Here is a 14,468-nt window from a genome sequence, read left to right as displayed (position 1 = left end):
TGTAAAAACTCAACATCAATGTTTTCTTGAGTTCTTAGCCTTTTCGAAACTGCCAAAAATTTGGCCGACGAGATTCAAACCTTTGCGGCTTGAGATATAAATGTTTCGCCGGAGGGCAAATATTGTGACATCTGGCGAGATTTATTGGAAATTCTCCAGCTAATGAAAAGAGTAAGACCTGACCGGAGCGTAATATAGATGGAATATAAGATGATTTCACCTTAGCGCAACAGCAAATCCGAATTGCTGAAACCAAAAACGGAAGAAATCTTTGAGTAATCCACAAAATGTAAACAAACAAACCAAATCACCCGACGCTTCCCTTGTTCCTAGTATTGTGTGATTCAGTGGACTTCGGCTGTTTTTGTGTGAAAGTATTGACTGAAAAGCTGATGCTCAACCCAGTTCTGAAATTTTTGAGCAGGTCACTCACTGAAGGGGTGAAATTCGATCAGATTGTGAAAAGCGCAGTAAACTATTTCGAACATGAAACAATCATACAAGCTAAAAAGACCCTTCACAGCGAGTTGGACATTCAAAGCCTGATGGTTTCGTATGCCAAAGATGAGAACAACATTACTGATATGTGCAAGTCGCTAGTCTCTGCGGCAAAGCAAAATGTCCCGATCTCGAAATTTGTGATATTTAGTCCGTGTGAAGTACCTGCCCTCGGTGAGGCAGTTCACGCTACAATGGTGTCCAAAGTAAACAAACTCTCCAGAAAATTGGATAGATTTATGCTAAATACTAGCCGCTCTAAAGTCACCCTGCCAGATAAATCTCAATCGTCCCAAACCACACCCCCGAGGCCGCTTTACTCTTTGATACTAAAATACCCTCCAACAGACTTAAAATGCCCAAGCGAACGCAAAGCATTTATCGACAAACTGTGCCCATGTCCAGACGGCGATATAACCGAGTTACGCCACTCTAATACCGAGTGGAAACTCGTGGTACGTTCCAAGCAAACCGCGAGCCAGATAGTGAATGCAGCTAAACGTGCGAAACCGTCACTCAGCATCTCCCTCAAGGAGCCTGCTTTTTTAGCTGCGATCAAGCGAGTGCCAGAGGATCTAGACGAACAGTCTCTTAAACAGCTAGTCCCAAAGTGTAATAAAACCCTACATTGTGGCAAGTCTCGAACATTTAAAGTCTACTTTCCGACACGAAATGACCTCGATACCTTTCTCAGAGTTTCAGTGAAAATCGGATATGAACGCCTCCCAGCTGAAGAGTTCGTGTTCTTACCTCGGCGCTGCTTTAACTGCCACGCAATCGGTCACCTAGCAGCAGATTGTAAGAACGGTTCACTATGTTCCAAATGCGGCTTCGCCTTATCACAAATCTACGTCAGATACCCCGTGTCAGAAGGCAGCCTTTTGCGTTGGTTGCAAAAAGCAGGGTCATACTTGCTATAGTGTGAAGTGCCCGAAAAACCGTAAACCCTCAAACTAATGACCTCGTCACTAACTCTTTTATCGCGGAATATAAACGGCTCTTTTATCAATAAACTTCTGGTTCTGGAAAGCCTCCGTTTTGAGTTTAGTGTGATTTGTCTCCAGGAACATTTTGTTACTAAACATGGTCTGAACATACTTGAGCTTGAGGATATGACAACTTATTGTGTGCCCGCTAGACAGCTGAACGATAGAAGCCGACCCTCGGGTGGATTTATTACGTTTGTGAAATCAGCTCTCCGTTCTAGTATCTTCGAAGCAAATGATTATTATCTAGCTATGAGAGTGGATTGTTCTGTGCGTATTAGTGTGTATCTTCCCACAGACTACAATAATGACCAGTCTGAGCGTAAATTTGCGCTATCTTGTGAAAAACTAGGTTCATGTAGAGACAAAATTCGATACTTAGGTTTACCTTGCATTATAGCCGGTGACTTTAATTGTAATCTGTCAGAGCTGAATTCTCAAGCTTCAACGCGTACAACACTAGTTAAGGGCTTGTTTAGTGATTCCTTGCGTGTTTTAGATAAATCGTTCAATATTACGTATGTTTACACTTCCTCGCGAACTTCCAACCTGGACCACGTTGTAGTATCGTCAGATTTGCGAGCGGATATAGTAAAGGTTGTTTTTGATTATCAGTTGTCTGATCATCTTCCGATAACTTACTCTGTCGGTATGCCATCTTCTGGTCACCAAACAAAACCTCTTTCTCCTTCAGCACCTCGACACCGTCGTGACTGGTCGAGAATTGATCAAGCCTTATTCATCGAGTCGGTAGATTCAGTCCTGAATAAAATCAGCATCCCATTTCATCTCCTTGAGAAGTCACTCCAGTTGCCTCAAAAAGAGGTTTTGACTTGTCTAGATATATATTGCGCAGAAATCTGCCATGCTCTCCGCTTCGCAAAAAAACAAGCTGTTTTTTTGCAACGAAGTCGTAAAGGAATCATTCCCGGGTGGTCGCCAAATCCAGATCTCGTCATTTCATGTAATCAAGCAAAATTTTGGTTTTCAGTATGGAAAGAGTGTGGACGTCCGAATATGGGTCTTGTGAACAGCATACAGATTTTCACGAAGCGAATCTTTTTTAAAGCCCTGGCTCGGCATCGGAAAAATCTAGTCAATCATTATTCTGCCCGTGCCAAACAAGATAGAAATATGATCTTCAAGTTTGTCTCTCGTTCTGCAAAAAATTCTTCTTCACCATCCCCAGCCGACATCCTTGAAGATGAATGGTATGCCCATTACGAATCGGAGTTCTCAGCTCCTGACCCCTCCATCGAACAACCTTACGAGGCTGCCTTGGATCATTTTCTATCTTCTCATCCCGATGAAGATTTTATCGCCAGTACCCGCTCTGTTGAAGATGTCATCTGTACACTCAAATGGAAAGGCTCATCGGGCATTGACGAAGCCAGTGCGATCCACTTGAAATACGGAGGTAAACTTCTCACGGCACATCTCTCTCTGCTTATGCAGATGATTTTCTCTCAATGAATTGTTCCTGCCTCTTTCTGCATCGAAGATCTAACTCCCATTTCTAAAGGGGGAAAATCTGAAACTCAATGTACAGCATTCCGTCCGATAACTGTAGCTACGTCACTGTGCAAGCTCTTCGAGCTACTGTTTATACAGGAACTCGAAAAAGTATTCTACACTCCTCCGCTTCAGTTCGGCTTCAAGCGAGGAACTGGATGTGCTGATGCCTTAACAGTCGTTGCTAATGTCTTGATAGATGCCGAATCTTCTGGAGAGAGCCTTTCTTTGGCAAGACACGACATTAGATGTGCATTCGACTCTCTAATCCATGCTGCGTCTAGCTGTCATTCGTTCTCTCAGGAATCTGTATTCTAGATTACGGATCCGACTGAAGGGTTTGACCCCCGTTCCACGCACTCGACTAGTTCCAGTCAAGAAAGGAGCGCGTCAAGGAGCAGTCATCTCTCCCGACCTTTTCAATAACTGTGTCCTTGATGCACAAGATCAATGTCCATCTTCGCTGATTTTGTCATCTGTTAACTTGTCTTTGGTATGTTACGCGGACGACATCCTGAATCTTAGCCGAACCTTTCAGCGGGCAATTGATATCTTTGAAATCCTTGAAGCCGAATATCTTAAAGTTGGACTTCAGTTCAGCTCTTCAAAATCGGAAATCGTCCTATTCAATTGGAAAACTGATTTTTGTGCTCCTACCATTGCCCCTGGTCCTAGCTCTGTCCAGCCAGTGGATCACCTCATTTATCTAGGTTTACCCATAGGTTCATCTATCCGTCACACCCGAAAACTTTTCCTCGAACAGCTTAAACGACGAATTTCACCGTCTTACGCTTCAGTTATATCGTGCAAACTCTGATTCAACCGGCTGCTTCTAGCAAGCTTGTATAACGCCATCGCTCTTCCTCACATTTTATATGCCCCGCCCTTCTGGAAACTTCTCACTAAAACTGACCAAAATATAATCACAGCGATGTATTTTCGTTTTGCGAAGTATTTGCTTTGTCTACCTCTGTGGTATAGGAATTCGTATGTAATTGAAAATTTTAAAGTCGCAGACCCTGGCGTCGCCGTCGCTAGACGAATAGTGAAGCATAATAGAAAAATAAGCCTAAATCTACACGAATGGTCCCATCTGCTCATTCAGTGAATCAGTGATTTGTTTTCTTTGTTGGTTCAGTTTGTTATAGTTTGTGTCTTCTTTTTTTTCTTTTTTACTTTTAAGTGCTCCGTTTTGTTGTGTTTATTTGACGGGTTTTTCAAAAAATAAATAAATAAATAAATAATAAATAAATAATAGACTCGACTAAGCAGTTTTTACTGCTTAGGGATGAGATTGCAGTACCCACGAGCAGGGTTGCCACCGCCATGGATTTATCCATGTCTACATGGATTGTTTGACCTTGCCCTGGATATTTGAAATGTCACGGATATATTATTAAAAATCATGGATTTTTACCTGAAACCATGGAAATTTTTTCTTACCTTTAAATTTAACTTCCAAAATGGCACAAAGAGCCAAAAAAAAAAAAAAAAAAAAAAAAAAAAAAAAAAAATTCAAATTCAGCCGATATGTATTGCTCACTAAAGCATTTTGTTTGGGATAGAGAGTAGAAGCCCTTAATAAAGGTATTTGTCATTTTTCTGACTGAGATAGACATTTCCTTAAAATTGCGATTATATCTCAAGAAAACCAGTAAAATCGCTTAGTTTTAAGACTTAAAATTTTGTTACCGACATTCTAGACAAATTAATGGGAGCACGTCGTACCTGAATCGGCGTGTATGACAAATTTGAGCTAATTTAGGAAAAACCATCAAAAATAATCCAAATTTAAAGTTAAAAGAGTCATGAAATACTCACAAAATGCATTACAAAATGCATCACAAAATGCTTCACAAAATGTTTCTTATTCTACGAGTGTTTATCTGTGAAATACCACACGGGAAGAGTAGTAATGTCACTTTGCTTTCTGTGACACACATACGGACTACTATTTTCTTCCATAGGTTCAAGAAGAATGTTTAACGGCGATTTCCTCTTTTGACGACCAGGTGACCCAATTTTAGGTTAAATTCCCACCCTTGGCAAGGGTTCAAAGGTTAGGTCAGGTTAGTTCAATTTATATAACTAGCCCTCTGACGTCACGGCAGTTATAGGAAAAATAAAAGTGTATTTCTGCAACATGCCCTCCCCAGTTTCCAAAACATGCCCTCCCCAGTTTCCGCAACATGCCCTCCCTTTTCCATTGAATTTCTACAACATGCCCTCTGACGTCACGCGACACACCTGTGCAATGCGGTCAACACACACACACACACACACACACACACACACACACACACACACACACACACACACACACACACACACACACACACACACACACACACACACACACACACACACACACACACACACACACACACACACACACACACACACACACACACACACACACACACACACACACACACACACACACACACACACACACACACACACACACACACACACACACACACACACACACACACACACACACACACACACACACACACACACACACACACACACACACACACACACACACACACACACACACACACACACACACACACACACACACACACACACACACACACAACACACACACACACACACACACACACACACACACACTCTAGTGCCAGTTCTAAGTGACCAAAAAATTAGAGTGCAACTTGGCCCCCTCCCACGCTCGTTCTATTGCCGAAGCCACCCAATCTAAATTTTGAGATAGCCATTTTGTTCAACATAGTTGAAAATCTAATAAATATGTCTTTGAGGATAACATAATCCCCCAAAGTTTCCGGGAGAAGGGCTGCAAGCTATGAACTTTGCCCATTGTTTATATAGTATTGATTATTGGGAAGTATACAGACGTTTTCAGGAGGGATTTTTACTTGGGGGGGTTAGAGGAGGGAATTATGTGGGAGGATCTTTCCATAGAGGATGTTTCCTTGGGGGAAGGGACATTTCTATGAAGGAGGTGGTGGATTTCCCATCATTATTTAAAAACGATCAGAAATTAAATAATTTTTTTTTTCAACTGAAAGTAAGAAGCAATATTAGAACTTGACCATCATGGTCACGCTCTGATGGCGTTGACTCTTAGAAATGGCACTAGAACTTCTGATTACGAATCCAATGAGTCCCCTCCAAAGCATATACGACCACCCTTTCTATATAAACCTTATATGCCCCCTGGGCATACCTTACAACCCTTGCCCTAAGAGCTTTAGGGGGGGGGGGTCTTCCTGACAGACATAATTTCCAGACACTTCAACTACGATGACCAAAATTGTTATCTCCAAATTTTTATTTTAGGTGTTAAGGGAAATGATGGGCATGGAGGGGGTGGGGTTGGTTGCTCTCAAATCACTTTGACTCTCAAAAAGGGCACTCAAATCAAATGAGCCCCATCTGAAATTTATACAACCGCCTTTTCCATAAAAAGTTTATCCCCTCATAGTATAATTTACATCCTCATGCTATAACCCTATCCCCATAGTGCTGGGGGAGGGGGGGGTGTCAATCCTAGAGGCATTATTATGCGTTCTTTTCACTATTTTGAATATAATTGCTATCTTTTAATTTCAATGAAATGCGTTTGGTGATAAGAGGGATTGTCGGTGAGAAGGGAGTTGGGGCAAAGTGCCCTCCATCACTTTTGACGCTTAAAAGGGAACCATACTGCTAATTTTCGACCTAATGAGCCTCTTCTAAAGTTAAACATCCATACCTTCCATAAGAAACTTGAATACCCCGCGGCATAACTTACAACTCTCGCCGCCAGGCTCTTGTGGTTTCTATTAACCCCAAAAGCCTTTTCATATGATCTTTGAACTATTTTGAACAAAATAGCTGTCTCAAAACTGTTTATCCGATGGGTTTTGGGGAAACACGACGTTTTGGGGGTGGCGGAGGGGGATAGCTGCCCTCAGATCACTTTGACTCTTAAAAAGGGCACTAGAAATTCAGATTACAAATCCAATGAGTCCCCTCCGAAGTATATTTGACCACCATTTCCATAAGAACCGTATATGCACGCGGGGCACAACTTACAACCCCTGCCCTGAGAGCTGTGGGGACGGAAGTGTCTTCCGAAAAGACATAATTTCCGCACCCTTCGACTACAGTAAACAAATTTGCTATCTCCAAAGTTTGATTGGACGTCTTTGGGGAAACGATGAACGTTGGGGGGATTGCTGGTTGCTCTTAAATCACTTTTGACTCTTAAAAAGGGCACTATAACTTCCAATTTCAAATTAAATGGGCCCAATCTGCAGTTTATTCGACCGCACATTTCATAAGAAACCTTTTATGCCCTCAGGGCATGACTTACATCTTTATTTCCAGGGCACTGGGGGGTTGTGTCAACTCTAGAGGCATGGTTATATGTTTTTTGAATATTTTTTTTTGCAAAATCGCTATCTATCAATTTTAATCAGGTTAGTTTTCTGAAGTGGGTTAGTCAGGGGGGGGGCTTGCTGCCCTCCATCACTTTTGACTCTTAAAAGGTCACTAGAACTTTCAATTTTCAACTAAATGAGCCTCCTCTAAAGTTTTTACAACCATCCCTTCCATGAAAACCTTATATGACCCCGCGACATAACGTAAAACCCTTGCCTCCAGGCTCTGGGGGGTTGTTTCAACTCCAAAAGCCCTGTTGTATAGTAATTAGACTATTTTGAATAAAATGACTGTATCAAAATTTCTATTAGATGCATTTCGGGACAGTACGATGTGTATGTGTGTGGAGGGGGAGGGGGGATTAGCTTCCCTTCGATAACTTTGACTCTTAAAAAGGGTACTACATCTTTTGATTAACAATCCAATGAGCCCCCTCCACAGTTTATATGACCACACGTATATACCCCAGGGCATAACATAAAATCCTTGCCCTGAGGGCTGGGGAGTGGAGGGGATTTATCATCCTTAAAGACATAATTTCCGGAACTTTCAACTACGGTGAACAAAATGACTATATCAAAATTTTGATCGGAAGTATTTTAAGAAATGATGGGTGTGGGGGGGGCATTAGCCCTCCGATTACTTTTGACTAATAAAAAGGCACTAGTTCTCTCAATTTCCAATTAAATTAGCCCTTTTTGAAGTTTCTACGACAACGCTTTCTGTAATAATCTTATATGCCCCAGGGGTATAACTTACAATTCTTGTCCTGAGGGTTGTGAGGGGGGGGGGTTGTCATATTCAAATATTTAACTTCCAGAATTTTCAACTACGTCGAAAAAAAGACTATATAAAAATTTTGATTTTAAGTGTTTGGAGAAATGATGAGCTTTGGGGGGGGGGGGCATTTACCCTCCGATTACTTTTGACTATCAAAATGGGCACTGGCCCTCTCAATTTCACATCGAATGAGCCCTTTTTGAATTTTCTATGACAATGCCTTCTATAAAAATCTTATATGCCCCCAGGGCATAACTAACAACCTTCGCCCTGAGGGCTGTGAGGGGATTGTCATTCTCAAACACATAATTTCCGGACTTTTCATCTACGTTTTACAAAATGGCCATCTCAAAATTTTGATGGGATTTTTTTGGGGAAAGGGTGGGCTTGGGAGGGGGGTTAGTTGTTCTCCAATCACTTTCGACTATTAAAATCGGCACAAGCCATTTCAATTTCCAATCAAATAACCCCTTTTTGAGTTTTCTACAATAACTCCTTTGATATGAAGTGTCCTGGTCTAAGACTAAAAAAATTATTAAATTAATAAAATAAATAAATCATACATTGCGTCAACATCTTTATTTACTTAGGCACCGCTATTGCGCTGCCTAGGATATGTCCGTGTTTAATATTATATTCAAATTTATCATGAGCTGCCACCACTTCATTCATCATTTTTACGCCAGTTAAATTTTACGCTACTACGGCTCAAAAATGGAAAATTTTCCTGAAAAATGTGTACTCTAATTTATTTTTGGGAGAAAAATTTCGGATTCGTTTTTTCACAAGGGAGCTCAAAACCTTTGGTATAGGGATCTTAGGCATGTAGAATTTGATGGTCACAGTTTATCAGCATCATCCCTTGTTTTTACTTTTTTCTAGAAGTATACAAATCTTCTTAGATTAATAACCTTTGAGGGGTAACATTAAGTTTAACAAATTCACATGTTTTGAATCAGCAAGATAATAAGTTCAACTGATAGGGAAAGCTATGTTCCATTTCTATGATGGCCAATTCCTTGGCACCTTTCCAGGGCACTTGTGAAGTCCATCCCCTAGGGCACTCTTGAGGTTGAAAGAGCTTTATCAAGGATATTCCTGTAGCGATAAAAAATTTAGACTGAGACAATTGCGGTAATGAAGATCGACCGCGTCAAATGTAATATTATACTTTAGAGCTGTGAACTTACACCTTATAAGTTCTTCGATAGCGCCACTTATAGCGCTAAAGATTGTGCCATCGAGGCTTGCGCCAATACGTAACCTAACCTAACCTAGGTACCTCCCCCCCCTAAATCCCAAAAAAACACAGTTTAATATCGTATTCGCAATGAAAACCTTGCTATCATTGCCTGCTCTATAACAGTTAAGACATCAAAAACGGGTTTCATCATTGCCTAGTCTATAGTGATTAACCCGAGAGGCCCGGGTGATGGGACAGTACCGAAATGTGTCATGATTTTTTTCTATAGAGTCGCTTTATGTAGAGGGGTTGATTATAAAACTTCAGACGGTGCTTATATTGGAAATTTGAAAATTCTAGTGCTTTTTTTAAGAGTCAAAAGTGACTGGAGGGTAACTGAAACCCTCCACGCTTTTTTTTAGGCTGCATTCATTATAAAGACAACTGATCAAAATTTTAAGATTGCCATTTTCTTCAAAATTGTCTAAAGGTCAAATAAACATGCCCTAGGAGACAAAATGACCCCCTAAAGCCCCTGGGTCAAGGACAGTAGGCCATGCTAGTTTCTAGTTTTTACGTAAGCTATAGGTTTTTTTTATGAAAATGCGGCTTTTTTTTATCCTGAGTCACCAAAAGGCCTTGGGTATTAAGGTGAAAAGGAGTCATATGCAGCACAATCGCGCAGCCTAAGTAAAAAGCGACATGGGCACAGTGTATCATTTATTATATATTTTTTTGGTTTTAGACCCTTCGTAGAAGGCGTTGTCGTAGAAACTTCCAAAGGGGCTATTTCGATTGGAAATTGAAAGTAATAGTGCCCTTTTTAATAGTCAAAATTGATTGAATGGAAACCAGCCCCCTCCTCGCCCATCGTTTCCCCAAACATATCCAATCATAGTTCTGGGATAGCCATTGTGTTCAGTGTAGTTGAAAGGTCCGGTAATTAGGTCCTTGATGATGACAACCACTCCCCCTCCTACATCCCCGAGTGCAAGGGTTGTAAGTTATGCCCTTGGAGCACATAAGGTTTTTATGGAAGGAGTGGTCGTATATACTTTGCAGGGGGCTTATTAGATTGGAAATTAGTAGTTCTAGTTCCCTACTTAGGAGCCAAAGTGATCGAAGGGCAACTACTCTTTTCACGTCGTATCTTCCCCAAATACATCTGATAGAAATTTTTGAGATAGCCATTTGTTCAAAAATAGTCCAAAGATCACATAGTAAGGCCTTTGGGGTTGACACAACCCTCAGAGTCTGGAGGTACGGGTTGTAAGTTATGCCCGGGACATATGAGGTTGTAATGGAAGGGATAGTTATTTGAACTTCATAGGAGGCTTATTTGATTGGAAATGTATAGTTCCATTTCCCTTTTAAGAGTCAAACGTGATGAAGGGCAACTAGTTCCTTCTCCTCTCTGACATCCTCTTTTCATCAAACACATTTGATCGAAATTATGAGATTGACATTTTGTTGCCAATAGTACAAAGAGCATATAACAATGCCTTCAGGGTGGACACCCCCCCCCCAGAGCTCAGAGGCAAGAATTGTAAGTTATGCCCTGGAGCATATAAGGTTTGTATTAAACGGGTGGTCGCATAAACTCCAGATCGGATGGGGCTCATTTAGTTGGAAGTCAAAAGCTCTAGTGCCCTTTTTAAGAGGCAAAAGTGAATAGAGGGTGACCCAAGAATGGGTCGCCCTCCATCAAAAGGGTGTAACCCAAGAATGTCTGAGTGTATTAATTTTGATCCTTCAGGAAATGATGAGAGACATGATCAAAAAGGCAATATTTGTATGTTACCACTACAACGGAAGCTCTCACCACTACTATTGATACCACTACTACTACCACACTACTCCATTTACAACATTGAGGGGAAATTTGAAATAAATCAAAAGACACTATGTGTAAGTACATATTCAATACAGTGCATCTCAAGAATTGGTTTGGGTATTAAGTTGGAACTTTCAGATTATACTTAAAAAGGAAGATCATCGGACCAATTTTGGATTTCAAACACGAATCGAAATTTCAAAAAAAATTGGACTTTTTTTGGACCAGTTTGAATTCCAGCAAAAATTTTTTTATGGAAATCCACTTTATTTTATTTTTACAGTATAATATGATATCTTCTTTTTATTAATTAAACGAGCAACAATTCTGTATTAATATGCGTTTATTTTCTCTCGAAGTTTGTTATAAATATTTTCCAGAAAATTGACATTTTTTTGAAGTTTCGATTCGTGTATAAAGTCTAAAAATTACTAGAATTATTAAGTTTCATAAGAAAAAGGTAATTTTCCATGCAAATAGATTTTATTAATTAACATGGTTTGGATTTCAACACTACATTGAAATTTCTTGAATATCATACTAAATTTAGCTAAGGCACCATTGAAATTAATATATTTAATAGAAATTCATATCAAATGTTGGAATTATCACAGAAAATGCCAGAAGGTAAGTGTCTTTTTGATTTTAAAAACTAAATATAAAGAACTTTCAATAAAATTAGGTTAGAAACAAAAAGAGGCTCTCAAGCCCGCATCATAGTTTCAGTACCTGCAACCTAATAGGATGGCTCTAGCAGATAGAACTAAGCCTTGCTATCTTACTCATCCTATCCTAGAACAATTGAACATCAAATATATGACCTCATATCGCAGTATTAGCTTCCAATGCAAAGACCCCTAATATCCAATTGTTTCCAAAGAGGAAAATGTGGAATCAAGATCCAATCATGAGAGCTTCCCAGTCTAGCTTATAATAATATACAGGCATAATAAGTGCGCAGGATCTTATTCGGACGGGGGGGGGGGCATTTTTTGAAATAGGCTAGCAAAATACTAAGTGTCTCATTGTACAAAATGAAGAGTAAAGAATTATAAAAAAAGGAAATGTTGGGAAGAGGTGACATAGCTCTCCCTTAAGCCAGTAAACACATTTCTGTAATATTTAGCTATAGCACTCACAAGGAAAGGACGTGTTGGACCCCTTCTCCTTGCTTCCCTGAAACACAAATAATATGCTGAAGAAATTTAGCCTTTTTTTCTTTTTTGAAGAACTCCCCTCCCCCCTCTACAAAAAATTGCTCAGTTTTTTAGTGAATTTTATGTGAGTACTTTTGTATTGGGTAGAAGACCCGTAAAAGCAAACTCCTTGTGCAGTTTTTTATTTTCTAAATAGCTGTGCTTGGCTCTTATATACCCAAATAGATTAGCCTATTTACTCTATTGACCCTCCTGATATTATTTGCAAAGATTTTGAAATTCGTTTGAGGTTAAAATCAATGAGACTTTGCATATTGAACCCACCTACATTGCGCAACATGCAAAACACTGTCATTCAGGTGGTACCCATGCTGCTTACTACACAGAGACACTTCTAGCCTATATCTTTGGATGTGTTTTTAGTGGCTTTTTTCTTTTACTTATTGTTCAAAGCAGGTCGAGACGTGGGCAAAGTGTAAAAGGATAAGTGTTTAAACACTTACATTTCCCCAAATAATAAGAAAGTGAAATCTAAACGTTGAAAATACAAAACTGAGGGGGTGATTATTAAGTCTACGCAATGGCTGGAATTTATGAAAATGTGTGTGTGTGGCGGGGGAGGTAGCCGTAAAAGTCTGCAGTCTATTTTGTCATTTGTACTTTACACAAAACGAATATTGTTGCATGTATTTTCTTTTATATTTACAAAATTGAACAATAACAATAAAAATTACAGTGAAATAAAATCTTGAATTGCTCATCTTGAATATTTTTACTAGGTTATTTTTTACTAGTTATTTTTACTAGTTGTTTTCCGGTCATCTCGATTTTTATGGTGTTTTTTGTTTTTTATATTTGTCGTCGATGTTATGAAAAATAAAAGAAGACTGTTCAATATACACATAGTTTTCAATAAAACGCAGTTGACGTGATAGGCTTTAGACTTTAAAAGTTAGGGATGGAGGAAGGGGCAGTAGCCAAATTTAATTTGATTTTTAACCGTTTTAAAATATATTCATTCATCGACATTAGTACCTGTTATTTTTATGTTTGCTATGATCTTTTATTTTAAATTCTGTTGGTTTTGGGTTTCCTTTATTATTTAATATTAATTTTTGGTCGTTTTAAGTTTAAATTACGATAGGAACTTATTTCTACTGGTCGTAAGTTTAATGTGATCTTTACTTTTCTTTGAAAAAACTTCTTTTTCTGACAGTTTTTTTTTTTAATTAATTTTTCAAAGACATTAACTTGCAGATTAAAAGCTATGGATATCATAGCTGGGTTTAGATTAATAAAAGTGTTTTAAATTTCTGCTATTTTTGTAGGCAACTTACTCGTTTTTAGGCTGGTAGTAAACAGTCTTGATCTTTCATGGTGATTTTGTTTTCAGTAAAGTACGAATCTTGCATAGTCCTACAGACATAGGGAAGTTATCGGTTTTCGATTTATTTGCAAAATTTTTCTATTGATTATTTCAATTTTGCTCTTTACCTTCATTACGTCTATTTTTTTGTTAATCACCATTAAAACCGTTTAATCCCTGTTAATTACTGTTTATTACTGCTATTGCAGGGAGTGATGTAAATGCCTTGAAGCGTGGAGATTGGACACCACTCATGCTTGCTTGTACAAAAACAGATAATCTACAGGTAGTCAAAGTTTTGGTAGAAGCTGGAGCAGATAAAAAGTTGAAAAACAAAGATGGTTGGACTGCGTTTCATTTGGCTGCTCGTGAAGGAGATGAAAATATTGCACGGTTTTTGATGTCTAATGATCATTTCATTTGGAGAACTTCAAGTAATAATGGAAGAACACCCCTTCATACAATTGGTAGATCCCCCTTTTTAAGGTTTTAAGTTTGTTTCCTTCGTCCAATAGTTAAATAACAATTTTATGTTAGTTTTTTCAAACAAAAGTTTGCTAACAATTCTCATGAGAGTTTAATTGGAAATGAATTAAAAAAAAACAGCTTAAAAAACATGTCCGCCCAGAGAGCAGTCTTTGCACAAGCTTACTTATTTGAATTAAACACTTCCAGAAGTGCTTTTTTCCTTGTTTTTTAATTGTTCTTGTTTGGCATTGTTGATGGCAACTGTTGGAAC

At 39.0% G+C, this 14,468-nt stretch overlaps 1 protein-coding gene across 1 annotated transcript in view; it reads left to right on the top strand.

Moving 5' to 3' along the window:
• The window catches only part of LOC148946991 (ankyrin repeat domain-containing protein 16-like), a 158,037-nt gene that overhangs the window by 88,165 nt on the left and 55,404 nt on the right, over window positions 1-14,468 (top strand). Inside the window, exon 5 of the mRNA XM_089096479.1 lies at window positions 13,939-14,196. Within this exon, the coding sequence (XP_088952605.1) occupies window positions 13,939-14,196 (258 nt within the window). The remainder of the gene's footprint in view (window positions 1-13,938; window positions 14,197-14,468) is intronic.

The sequence above is a fragment of the Artemia sp. Qi Xiang Cuo genome, chromosome 11 (assembly GCF_049724085.1).
Source record: "Artemia sp. Qi Xiang Cuo chromosome 11, ASM4972408v1, whole genome shotgun sequence".
Lineage (NCBI taxonomy): Eukaryota > Metazoa > Arthropoda > Branchiopoda > Anostraca > Artemiidae > Artemia > Artemia sp. Qi Xiang Cuo.
The sequence above is the reverse complement of the archived record's forward strand: the minus strand, read 5'-3'. Positions and strand labels throughout refer to the sequence as shown.